The sequence below is a fragment of the Apiospora phragmitis genome (assembly GCF_038363925.1).
Source record: "Apiospora phragmitis strain CBS 135458 chromosome Unknown utg000016l:1.0-887042.0:1.0-888152.0, whole genome shotgun sequence".
NCBI classification, from domain to species: Eukaryota; Fungi; Ascomycota; class Sordariomycetes; order Amphisphaeriales; family Apiosporaceae; genus Apiospora; species Apiospora phragmitis.
Window position 1 is genome coordinate 675,753 of NW_027117416.1, and position 13,303 is coordinate 689,055.

Sequence of the window (13,303 nt, forward strand, 5' to 3'; positions counted from 1 at the left end):
AGAAATTCCGAAAGAACGTAATTGGGCTACTTGAACTAGATTGGTAAATGGCGCACCAGCTATCTTATGTTTGCGTGGTAAGGTGTTGAGGATGTTCTCAAAGATTGAAGTTCAAAACTTGTAAATAGATTGAAAGGACCGGTGCCACATATACAAGAGTTTGTCAGATCCTGTGGCTGTGCAGAGAGATATGCTCCACTTGGAATATACTTATTATTGGATAAACGCGTGTTCCAAATTCGACATCATTGAGAGTCGACAATACAACGAACAAATGCGAAATGTCAACAGTAACGCTTCGTAAGCTTCGCGATCTGCTAGCTCAATCGTGTATTGTTTACGATGCTTGCAGTGAGAAAAGCGAATTATTGCGCCGGGAGGTGAGCCATTGCATTCTAAGGCTGTCTACAGAAATTAATGAATTTGCAGGATTGGATTGAAATTCTCCAAACCTTGAGTAGCTGTCTACAGAACGTGCTGACCAACCTTGAAGAGTCCACACAGGCCACTCGGCCTATCCGTGAGCATAACAAGCTTACCGATCGAATCACGCTGTGTGACACCCAGCCTGCCATCCAGCCTGGCACCACGCGTATCCCCAAGGAACTAAACGTCCTTGTGACAAAAACATCTTCTATCGAACCCGCTCACATTTCGGAGCTTATCCCAGTATGGTGTGCAGATCCAGCACAGTTCTTTCGTCCAGTGCCGAATCCGCCAACTTCACATTCCTTCTCGGTGCCCTCCTTCCTCTTGGGAGATCAAGAAAAGGCGCCTGAACTGCCAGAGCAACAAAAAGAAATCGCTTCAATACAGAAAAGGTTCCAAATGATAGGCGTATGGATGTTCCACTCCATATGCAACTACGATGATCCGAAAATGGCCTCAATTTTCCCCGACGAATTTGATTACAAGAAGTTTGCTACCTACGGTAAACGTTGCTGCCGCGTCATAGCCGACCTCAAAACCCTTGGCGTAGTGCTGGGAGTGTCCTACCAAGATTTGCCAATAGCCAAGCAAGTATTTTCTTTCCATTCGGCCCGCACTTTGTACCTAATCGGCTCGTAGGTGGAAATCCTGGCCGCTACTGGACACACCAGTAGAGGTCGTCGAAGCCTTAGAAAAACGAGGCATTCGTGACGCAGCCGAGAGCTTCACTGACGTTGCCAAGGTTCTACTGAGATTCCTCTATGTTGAAGTGAAAAAGTACGCATTCGAGCATGTCTTTATTCAACTCGAGCCTGTCACTATTCCATGCGACCGGAAGAGGAAGCGCAGGAGGAATGGACGCGAACCTACCATTGGGCTGGACGATTCTTCAACTTGGGATACTTGGCGTACCAAATGGCTGGAGACTACACCCAAACATGCGGCCGACGGTGGCAGTCTTGCCAAAGACCCTGCAATTCTCAGTACGATGACTGCAACAACACACCTACGAGCAAGCAACGATGGCCATGGTGACGATAACTACTCTGATCTAGTCGAGTGGGATCCAGATTACATTCGCTCGGATCATCGCCATCACTTCCCTCGTATTGCTGAATACATCGAGAACCTGGTTGCTGAGACAAAGAACCTCGACTTTGCCAAACTGTCTCGAGCGCCGCTGGCTCTCGATGCTATAATCAGAGGAGGTAAAGAACTAAGTCTCAGGGAACACCCCAAATCAAGCTTCAAAGCCAAGGAGCTGGAATTTCCGCAGCACCTCTCTCAGAAATTTGATGAAGCTATGAAGAAAGAACTAGTACGTCTCCAGTTCTTCTAGCACTGGGTAGTAGAGCTGACATCAGAAGATTCCCCAAACAAAGAAGTTATATCCAGAGCCGTCATGCTGGACTGGAATGCTTGTCGAACATCAGTCCGGAGCAATAGCACCACCGATTAAGGCGCTTTGCATCTGGATTGTTATCATAGGTTGGGGCGGATCGGGTGAGAACCAACGTATTCAGTGTGATATGTGGGAGAAGGGGACAGAATTCGCATCTCAACACCGACCCACTTTAATTATTCTCCCTCAAGGCGCTCGGATGAGGAAGACAGAGAATAGTCTAATCTTCTATATGGTATCGTTCTTCCCGCTTGAAACGGAAGGGTAAAGTCTGCACAATCAATGGCAAATCAAACACCTAAACAACCTGTAAAATACACACAGCTTTGCTTCGGTGGACATGTTTTCATTGAGAAAACGATAGCCTAGATTCTTTGTCGAAACCACTACATACAACTCGATCATGAGTCTGGCAATGTTTTTGTAACTTCAACTCATCCTAGAAAGCTGCCTTTTAGATGTGCCTGATGGCCCTCCCTTCGTGCTTTCTCCAGCAGCACATCCTGTATCTTCTTCGGCTTCCGAGGCGCTTGGTCCAACAAGCAAGCTTTGGGAAACCTCGCAACCGTCCATGATCGTTGGGTTTTCTGTACAAGATAATGGTCAGCATTATCCGGGCTGTTCCTCGCCTTTCAAAGGGGGGGCCGGGGGGGCAGTTTTACATAGCGGTAGGTGGATTGGGTGTTAAACGGATTGGTAAGGCTTGATCTCAGTTGACAGTTCGCATTAGACGAATGATCGCATCTGGGTTGTGAATCTCAGCCTATGATCCCGAACTTATATATTACAAGATCAAGTCATATGTCTCCCAAAATAAGCGAGCTCACGGCGTCTATCAGTCCAAGTACACATAGCGATACGTCTTGCATCGCATAGACCAGGGACAAAGGAAGCTCGGAGCAGCAATCCTAGCCTACAATGTCGTGCTGTGCTATACAACCGACTGATCATTTTAACTTCAAAGATGGGCACCGTCTATATGCCGTGTAAGTATGATGCGATGGCTTGCATGGCCCCTCAGCAGCCACGATACGAGGGCCGACCGATCAGGTCGCAGCTATCATAGCTACTAACGGTTGGGAGACGTAAAGGGACAGCATCACGGCCAGGGCCATAATCGACAACTATTAACATGCCCTTGAGAGCACAGTCCTGACCTGGCCTTCGGCATAGGTCACACCAAGGGCTCCGTCGTGGCCAGGGGTATCCACATGTACCTAGAAGGCGGGACAGGTTTGGATTACAATTGGGTGCTCATGCAAGCCGAGAGTTGCCAGCATTTCGAGTGTCTTATTTGTTGCAATAGGGATTCATATCTTACAATGGCGTTCTCGCCGCGTTGTCTTCACTGGAGACTGGTTCGGGGCTGCCCAGATCAAGAAGGTGATTTACCTGACGGAGGATACCTATGATACATTGGGATAAGCAGTGACTTGCGTATGCATACGCATATTCCTGCAGTTGCTTTCAAGGACGGCTGAGCGGGCCATCGACTTGCAATACCCTACACGACCAAGGTACGTGTGTGCTTCGTTGCATCCAAGCAGTATCGATCTCATGATGCTCTGGATAAAGGGTCACTATCGGTGACGGCTAATTATGGCACGATAGTTTGCATATACATGAAGTGAATATACCTTGGCTGGATATCACTGGGATGGCAGTAAGCGAGGTGGGAGCAACGACACGATGAAGGCCAGTTTACTGGCCAGTCTTGCAGGAGCCGCCAGCACGGTGCCCAAAAACGACCGGGTCGCTTTATAGCCCGGAGCAAGTACCCCTACGATGGATGCCTCGAGAAGAGGCCACACAAAGGGGCCCGTCATGGTCAGGGGCCTCGACGACTTCCCCAGATGAGGGGATAGGTTAGGGTTCCCATTGGGTGGTTATGCAAGCCAAAGGCTGCCAGAACCCGGGTGTCTTTTTGCTTTCTCCGCAAGACAACAGCATGGTAAAGGGGGTATTCACATTACAACCTGGCCGGAGACATCTTGACCGGGGAGCTTGCCAGAGTACCTTGTCCGGTCTGTTCTGGGAACGACCTCCTGCAGGATTGGTCAGATAGGCAAGACTTGAGTGACTTGTGGATACATACTCATATCTTGCGGTTGGCTCCAAGGTCGGCCATTGGCACACAACACTACACGACCCATGATACTTGTGTCTTAAACCGGTCCAGCACGCAGTGACGATCTGACGGTGTCTTTGGATCAGGGGTCACTGTCGACGCAGGCTAACGATACCATGATAGCATGCAGACGTGTGAAGGGGCACCGCTACAATCAGGGGTCATGCTGGACGGCTTGAGTGCGGCTCGAAGAATTTGGCTGGGTGGATGGCTTCGCTAAACATGGTCGCCCACTGACGGTTGTTACATGCCGTCACCCAGCCGAAGCTGGCAGAGACAGGCCAGGATAGGAGATAGGGTCAGTTTCACGGTCAGGTCCAGTCGGCAGGTCTGTGTATCAGCCGGGAACCCAACAAGCAGCTCGACAGCATGTTACGGAGAGAATTGTACTGTTTCCTACATTCGGCCTTCGTGAGCTGCTAGCTGGAACCTAATACACCCGGGGATCCTCGGGGAGCGTGATGTACGGATCCGGAATCGTAACCCCAGCATTCCTCCCGCAATCACAATGGCCGAAAAAGAACCTAATCAAGAATATGGGTTAGAGCGTGTCCGAGAATTTTATCTGCTCTGTTAATTGCTTCTCGCCTACTGGTCCTTCGCCCCAAAAGAAAAAGGTCCTTCGCCCCAAAAAGGAAAAGGTCCTTCGCCCCAAAAAGAAAAAGGTCCTTCGCCCCAAAAAGGAAAAGGTCCTTCGCCCCAAAAAGAAAAAGGTCCTTCGCCCCAAAAGAAAAAGGTCCTTCGCCCCAAAAAGGAAAAGGTCCTTCGCCCCAAAAAGAAAAAGGTCCTTCGCCCCAAAAGAAAAAGGTCCTTCGCCCCAAAAGAAAAAGGTCCTTCGCCCCAAAAGAAAAAGGTCCTTCGCCCCGAAAAGAAAAAGGTCCTTCGCCCCAAAAAGAAAAAGGTCCTTCGCCCCAAAAAAGAAAAGGTCCTTCGCCTCAACGTATCTGTCTTCACGTCGACATTCAGATTTTCCATATTCCTCATTTAGATGTCTCGCAGTCCATTACCTCCGGCGAAAGTTGTTCTCGAGATCTTTAGCGGACTCCTTCAGAAACCGCACGGTCTTAGCAGCAGTTGGGACAAAATCAAACATGCCAACAATTCCGACAGCTTAGAGAAAGTATTTGCTAACGAAGGATTTGCTGCATGGTGCACGTTACATGTTCTTCAGCACAAGTCATCCAAGGGAAAGCATTTCAGAGGTAAAGCGGACTGGAAAGAACTCTATCCAAGACTGGCAGCATTTTCGCCAGAAGACAAAGTGCAACTTGCACAAAATGTTGCCGCTTTGATGGACCCCGAAGCCAAGGGATTGGTGGAAACGTGGCAGAGCCGTAGGAAGCGTCGTAAGTGTATGTGTTCATATGGATGATTTTTCTAATGTTATAGAAAGGCAGGACAGATAACGATGAAAACGGCACCGAAGATGAAGATGACGTTGTTGACGACGGTAGCAACAGCGATGACGCTGACGAAAATGGCGCGAATCGTGGTTTCGTCAACGACGGCAACGACGATGATCCCCGAGCTACAATTCCTCCGAACCCAGAATCTACCCCGCGGCAGGTTACTCCCAACCAGACTGCACCAAAACTGGAGATTTTGGCGCTTAGTCCTGACTCTGAATATACGAAAAAAGCAGGTACTCCAATGATGAGTATTACGCGATTTTTTTCCGAGATGCTACGCCATGCGATCGTATACCGAAATCATCCAACGAACCCGAACATCAAAGTGCCAAGCATCGGTATCTTTGCTCCAAAAGCAGAAAACCTAACGTGGTACATGGAACTTGACATTTCAGATGAAATGGCATCGCACTACACATCGCAACTGTTTGGCTTCCAGGTTGTTCTTAAGGATGGAGTACGATCCATGTATTTCCCTACACTCTACTCCGAATGTGTCCCGGGCCCGAATACTGTAATTCGCAATGCCAACCGGAAAGCCATGCCAGAACTACTTGGAGTCCTTTACAGGACTGCTTACGCGCATCCGTTGTATAAAGAGGAGGAGGCAGAGTCTCGGTCGGTTTCACGCTGTTTATGGGTAACGGTATCGCCAAGGGCCAATATCAAGCTCAGCTTATTGCTACGCGAGTACGAAGCTGTGTCTCTCCATAGTAACTTCTTCGAAGAATAGATACCAACAGTCTAGAAGATTGTTATTTATTGCTCTTCTTTGTATCGGCCGCCGGATTTGATCAGTAGATTGGTGCCTTTGGAAACCAACGCTTTTCCCTCCGTCTCTTTGATTCGTCCGACTAGGCTGGGCGGGTCTTTCGTTGCATCATATTCGTCAATATGAGCATTAAGCCACCGCAGTGTTTGATCCTTCCCTTCGATAATTGTTTCGCGAGTTCGGGCGTCATTGAAAAACGTTTCCGGCTTGTCGAGTTCTTCGACGGTGATCGTCTAGGTCGCCTGTCAGAACGTCGTTGTAAGGTGTGCGAAGTCAAAGCACTTACCATCAGAATATAGCTACCTGGAAAGAGCGCGATCGAAGTTTCGAGAGCACAAATGAATCTTATGTTTCGTTTGGCGATTTGCGTTTCTTAGATGGGAGATGGGAGATGGTTGATTTTGGTAGATGGGTTCGAATCCAGATGGTCGCAAGCGCTTCGATAAAAAATTGCGCAAGGGTAAGTTGGGCATCCATACGAAGTCCAACGATGGAAATCCGCAGAAGATTTAGGCTGTGAGTTGCATACAATAAAAAGAGCTATGGAGATTGACTGGACGCTAGCTTTTGACAATTGACTGTGAGTCGGAAGTGGCATGCGTGATTTCTAGCATTTGCTTCCTAGTGATGGCCCTTTGTTGGAGAGGATAGTTGCCTTCCAAAGCCCCCAGATTAATGGCTCACTGAGCTACAGTGCCCGTTGGCTGTGCTAGGTTCGGCTTTTGGGGGGAAGTTGCGTGGGTGGAGGAACCTTTCTATGGAGGAACCTTTTTAGAGATGGCCTTTTTCAGCGAGTGTTTACCATGTCACGGCACATCTGAAGCGAATCAAGACTCGAAACTGGGTGGGGCTCTCACATTCAGCCAAAGCTTAGCCAAGCGGGACGCACCCACTCCCTGATTGGCCAGAACTTCAGACAAGGTTTTTTTTAATCTACAGATAGAAATGCAAGCCTGGGTTCTTGACCACCTTGTCCACACTTCCATTACTGTACCACCTATACATACTTGTGCCTTCGTTCTCTAAATCATGTGCGCCCGCGCGCCTATCTAGCGTGTTGGACGTCTTCTTGTCTTGCACACGTACTTTTCACCAATGCGCACCTAGGACTACTGAACAACGCCTAGATTCACCTCTCATATCAAGCTGCGCATCACAATAAGTGCCTACTGAGTATAATGGTCTAACACCACCATGTTGGGTATAAGCTAGACCCTGTGGTCTGGTAAGTATGATTCAAGTTACGCAAAACGGCTTGGCAATGCTTTAGCATCACGGTTAAACAAGAGACTATTGTTTGCTTCAAGTGCTTAAGACATTTCATACTACCGTCAAGTCACTTTGACAACTCCGGACTAGCGGGCAGTATAAGCGGGTTATCGCACGCATTAGTATTATGCCCATGCAGCTTTTCCGATCTGTTGGAGGTGCTTAAGGTCTGCAGGTGTAGGTGTTGCGGCAATTGACGCAAACCGCGGTCGAATAACTCGATATTCAGAGCGGAATGCGTCCAATATAGTGTATACACCTTTGGACACACCACCATGCAGGTCTGCCAGCAGGATCAGTTCATCCGAGGGTAGCCATATCCGCGGGCAATGCACTAATCCGGACGGCTTTATTTTGAAAGCTTACATGCAGTGGGCAACTGGTGTTTACAAAGGGATCGAGAGACTGGAGGCACAGTATGAGTGACGAGAACGCTCCGGGGAGTCTGCGATATTGCAGCACTGTCAGCAAATTAATGCGGTTACAATGCCACTTGCCGTCTACTAGAGCAATTCAAACTTTCCCTATCTACCCTGCACGCTATCGCCTGCCATGCTCCAAACAACGCAAAACAGCCGAGAATGACAAGCGGCCGAGGCACTGAGTAGCGATAACACTATAGGAGGTCGGCGCAATGGCATATAGTTTGGAACAGCAAATGGCAGAGCAATGCGGTGGAGCGTAACGACGCGCACGCTTCTAGGCCGCCATCAACCGTCCACCAAGTCATACTTTTACCAGAATAGAATATATTCAAGTATATTGTGTCAAGCATCTGTTCGAATAAAGTAGATTCCTTCGTCTTTAAGCACAGTCCCATTCGGCGTGCAAGTGCGATTACTACAAGTGTATCGCCATGGAAGTGGAATCCAACTGTACCTTGCTGCTTATCTCCAGCAATTCATGCAGTTTCAATAGTCTGGCATGAATAACGAGCAAGCCAGGTCGGTCGAGCAGGAAGCTCCTCCTTTACGCGTCTGCTGCTAATTTGATGAAGCCGAGTATATGATGAACTACGGTATAGTTGTTAGTAGCTTTTGGTGTACTATCCTTAATTTTGGTCCCAGAATAATCCCCATAGTGGGGTGTGGCAGAACTTGGGTACCCTGCCGCACAGACCAACTCGAGACACCATCACCAGCGCCTCGTCGCTTTTCTGTCTTGTCGACGTACGCCAACTTCACACTGGATGGACATTGCCGCCAACGACTTGAACCACCTCCCGCCACCACCACGTACAATACCCGTTTCTACGGAGCCCAATCCTTCGTACTAAAAGACCCTCTTGTCTATTGGCTCTCTGGAACCTCGTCTCTTGTCCCGTCATGCCCCAGCATGTGCGCGGAGGCGTAGCGAACACTACTACTGCACCCGATCGAGGGACGTCCACGTGAGCCCAGCTGCTCCTTGTGGCGGTGGCCCCGGCTACCTTTGTTTCAAGCTCCTCGAGCCGACCGACACTTAAGCTCCGTTCTGGCGATCACTCATAATCAGGCGGACGGCGCACGTTATTCGGGAATCCACCGCATCCCAAATACATTGGCATTCCATCAGCGGCGTATCAAGCCCTGGAGGAGCTGGTTGGCTTCCAACGTGCTGCCCGCCTAGCCATCAGTTTACCGACCAAAAGCTGCGACCCAAACGGGCGACCCCAAAATACTAGCCAGGACTCGTACATAAAATGGTTATGAGGATCGGCCGGCGCAACACTTGATAGGGAGGAGCAAAAAGAGGACAAATGTGAAAGTACGGCTTTGCGGTATTCACATAAATGTCTGGGTAGGAGAGCGGGCTCGTTATTATATATCTGCCTGCACATGCTCGCCGCGGGCGACGCTGCCAAGCCCGTGGTTGACTTGCGAGTCACAGGCGGATGCGGTATTGTGCTGTGTTAGACATGGGCGCGATGGGCACGTATATTGGGCAAGACCGACCTAGCTCATGGTCTTCGGGCCCACGAACACGGATGCGGCCGCGAAGACATCGATGAGAGTGCCACGAGGACTAGGGCAGCGCTCGACTGCGCAGGCAGACGTTGCCATGGGCACGATGACCCTCGGGCAACTGCAACCCTTGGCTCGAATGGTCGACGACAAGCAACTAGCTGTGGAGACATTGTTATTGATTGGGTATATGCATGGGCATCGAGGGCGCTGGCCCAGGACAACATATTGATTGATCGCCTGCTAAGGTGTACTGCTTTCACTGGCTATGGTAGCCCCGGGCAGCCAGTCCCTAACTGCATAGGCCCTTAGGATATGGGCTAACACTAGTTGAGATCTGAATATCGAATGCTCCACCTAACCTGCCCAGTTCTCACTTTGATGCTTGATCAAACATGCCGTTGTTGCTCGCCAAGACCAACAGGCCTAATCGGACGTCACATCTGCACGGCAAGGCCACCACCCGCTGGGCATTGGGTGGTCCAGTACGCTAAGGATCGAGTGAAAGCGATGACCCGCCTCGACCTTTTCGTGCCAGGAAGAGCAACGGGCCTGCCAGACCCATTGTGTTATCTTGACTTTCCAGCATTCAGGGGATATGCATCAAGCAGACGCAGGACTCTTGGCACTGCCGGCCAAATGGTGGTACGATGGCTTGCATGGCATCCCGCCGGTTGATAACCCTGAACCAACGTAAGGATAATGTACAGAAGTATTGACATGATCCCCCGGCGAGCAAAAAACCGAGTCGACACCATGACAAACCACTGCCCCGGCCAGTGTGCAGGGGCCGAGATGGGCATGGTGCTATTATGAGGTGGGAGAGGTGGCGGACACAGGCCAGTGATAGCATACTTCAATGCATGCGTACCGGGGTGCATTGTGGGCAGGCATGACGAGACATGCATAAATCGGTACCAGAACGAGCACTCTGCATAGTTGCAGCGCATGCCGTGGCGGTACGCGATGTTCAATGAGTGACTGGGCCGAAGCTAGTCCTGTCGGCCAGGGGGCAACTGTGGCTGCATATTGACCGACCATATACCTCAAACATGGCAAGCATGGTCTGCAAGTAGTCTCCTCTCGGTCCCTGGACTACGCCCCTTGGGGTGTGGGAGTACATCTGGAGTAGTGCTGTGGTCATACACAACTGGTCAAAGTAGTCGCCTATAAGCTGGCTTTGTCCTGGTCAGCAAGCCAGTCAAGCCCATATGGCCAAGTAAACTGTTTCTTTGTTCTACCAGATATTGGAATTTAGAGTCTCTCAAGCCCTTGCTATCGCTCGCCGTTAGATGTTACAAGCAACTGGGTTCCTCTCAAGCTTGCTGTGACTGGTTGAGCCAATGGCTGCTGTGTGATTCCGGCAGCCAGACATCCCACGCCTAGACGATGCATCTACGTAGTGCTTGCATGACTTGAGAGGCAAGCAGGGATTGCCACGTCGGGCAAGTATAGCGACTCCTCAGTGTCTGTTGTGATAATGGCCCCGGCTTGCAGGCGTAGAGCCCGCATGTGTTCAGGTCAGATCATCCAATCCAGAAACCAGAGGAGAACTCGATAGATGGAAGGCGAGGACAGCCATTTCCCCTTGATGCAGATCCATGGGCTCCCCCTGAGGTTCTTGCATCATTGAGGTGTGTAGGTCGTAGTGTACATTATATAGTACCTCTTTATACATGCTTACGCTCACTCACTTATGAGAGCTCAAGGATACTTTTCCTCAAACCTCATCTGTCCTCGAGGGAAACCCAGGCTCCTTGCTCCTCGCTTCCTTGAATTCCTCTAAATTCCGTCCCTAACTATAGCTAGGAGGCATTCGACCAGCCCGAGTCCCAATCTCAACCTGTTTGAGCTCTTGGAGCCGTTGAGTCACTTTCCACAACGTTTCACGCTCGGCACACAGGGGCTCGACACCTGATCTGAGCATCATGTTCGAGTTAGATTCCTTCGGAGCGCTCTGGGTGTTCCTCTTGACACCCTCGTGGCTCAGATTCCACAGTGGTCTTTGGTAAGCCACGGTGCATTACGATTTAGTTTTACGTTAATACATATCCCTTTTTCATATACGATAGGTAACTGATCTATACAGGCTATGGCGCTACACTCGTACCATTGTTCATACAGTTAGTCATTGGACGTACAAATCGAAGCCGATCCCGCAGAAGCCCAAATACACCCCCTTGGACGTGACCGTAGTGATCCCCACCATCCACAATGCGCCCGAGGCGCTGCGTACCCAGCTGCAGAGCATCCTAGGCTGTAAACCTTACGAGATGATCATGGTCACCACTAGCGACAAGTACGAGGCCCTGCGGAAGTTTGTCTCGACACTGCGGTCGTCTTCCAACATCCACGTCCTCTGCACCGACATCGCCAACAAGCGCATCCAGGTCTGCAAGGCCCTGCCCAAAGTCACCACCAAGATCACCATCTTGGCCGATGACGACGTCCGGTGGCCAGAGAAACTGCTGCCCTGGATCCTGGCCCCGTTCGAGGACCCCAAGATCGGAGGAGTCGGCACTTGCCAACGAGTACGCCGAGAACGCACCGCCTCGTGGTGTGACAACATCTGGAACTGGCTGGGCGCGGCCTACATCGAGCGGCGCAATTTCGAGACCTCGGCGACGCACAACATGGACGGCGGCACTTCTTGCATGTCGGGCCGCACAGGCGCCTACCGATCCGAGATCCTGTCGAGCGACGACTTTCTCGACGGCTTCCAGCGCGAGCGGTGGGGCAAGCGTATCCTCAAGGCCGACGACGACAACTTCGTCACCCGCTGGCTCGTCAACCACCAGTGGAAGACGTGGATCCAGTACGACAAGGAGTGCGAGATCGAGACGACGCTCGAGTACGGCATGAAGTTTCTCTACCAATGCTCCCGATGGGCACGCAGCAACTGGCGCAGCAATTGGACGAGCTTGGTCAAGGAGAGAAAGGTGTGGACGTGAGTACGCCGAGCTTTCTCAAGACCGGAATTGATTTCCTTGATTAGTGAGACTAATATTTGTTGTTTTTGGAATTGTAGTCAGCAGCCTTGGTGTACTTACGCTCTTCACCTGGCAACCTTCACCTCCCTGGCTTTTACTGGAGACCCCCTAATTCTGCTGTCCCTGTGGTGGGGCACGGCCGGTTGGGATCCCGAGACCCGCTGGCACATCCTGTTGGCCGAGGTCGCCTGGATGTTCTTCTTCACCAAGACAATCAAGCTTGTTGGTCTCTGGCGTCGCCATCCTGGGACCTCCCATTCTACTTCGTTTCCGTCATCTTTGGCTATTTCCATGGTTTGATTAAGATTTATGCCTTGTTTACTCTCCATGTAGTAAGTTTCATTACGGTCTACCGTTAGGTACCGCAGCCAGATGCACTAACACGATCAACTAGACGTCGTGGGGCAGCCGACCTGATGGTGACGCCCACGACAACCTGCGCATGGCGCCTCAACCTGGTCACCATTAGTCGGTGCTGAGGCGGCTCAATGGACGTTGATATGGTGCTGGTCGTATGCCCGGTCGGCGTCAGCCGTTCTATAAACGCCCAGGACTCATGAATGATTAGTTGATCCCTCTTGGAAGCGACCGGGCTGGGTCATACAACGACTTCATGATTTACAATCAGACTCAGGATCAAGATCTCTTTCATTTCACTAGTCCAAGGATGTACAGAATCGGAGTGATAATACTCGATTAGTTGAAAGCTGGTGCTTACCCTTCTTTCTTCGTTTCTGGGAAAATGGCTAGGACGGCTTATTAGAGTAATGAAAAGGCCAGGGCTTGGTTATATTATTTCTCTTCAAGGCTTGCGCTCTATCCTCCTTGTCTATAGGCAGCCTAAAACGTAGACATCGTGAGCTTATCTGGATGTTCGCCGTTAGTAAGCTCGTTAAGCTCTTTAGCCTCTGGCGCTGCTATCACCCCGATACCGTTTGCCTTCTCGTTCCCGTTATCCGGA

General features: G+C 50.5%; 3 protein-coding genes across 3 annotated transcripts; all 3 read left to right on the forward strand.

The window, feature by feature from the left end:
• Positions 1 to 274: 274 nt before the first annotated feature.
• Positions 275 to 1,768, forward strand: PG994_015356 (uncharacterized protein; the record flags this gene model as incomplete). Its single annotated transcript, XM_066866763.1, has 4 exons — positions 275 to 300; positions 353 to 380; positions 430 to 931; positions 1,104 to 1,768. The coding sequence occupies 4 exons, from the start codon at positions 275 to 277 to the stop codon at positions 1,766 to 1,768; spliced, it is 1,221 nt and encodes a 406-aa protein (XP_066707677.1).
• A 3,179-nt stretch (positions 1,769 to 4,947) lies between these two features.
• PG994_015357 (uncharacterized protein) lies at positions 4,948 to 6,101 on the forward strand (the record flags this gene model as incomplete). Its single annotated transcript, XM_066866764.1, has 2 exons — positions 4,948 to 5,305; positions 5,362 to 6,101. The coding sequence occupies 2 exons, from the start codon at positions 4,948 to 4,950 to the stop codon at positions 6,099 to 6,101; spliced, it is 1,098 nt and encodes a 365-aa protein (XP_066707678.1).
• A 5,179-nt stretch (positions 6,102 to 11,280) lies between these two features.
• Positions 11,281 to 12,811, forward strand: PG994_015358 (uncharacterized protein; the record flags this gene model as incomplete). Its single annotated transcript, XM_066866765.1, has 4 exons — positions 11,281 to 11,360; positions 11,442 to 12,299; positions 12,381 to 12,636; positions 12,737 to 12,811. The coding sequence occupies 4 exons, from the start codon at positions 11,281 to 11,283 to the stop codon at positions 12,809 to 12,811; spliced, it is 1,269 nt and encodes a 422-aa protein (XP_066707679.1).
• Between the last annotated feature and the right edge of the window lie 492 nt (positions 12,812 to 13,303).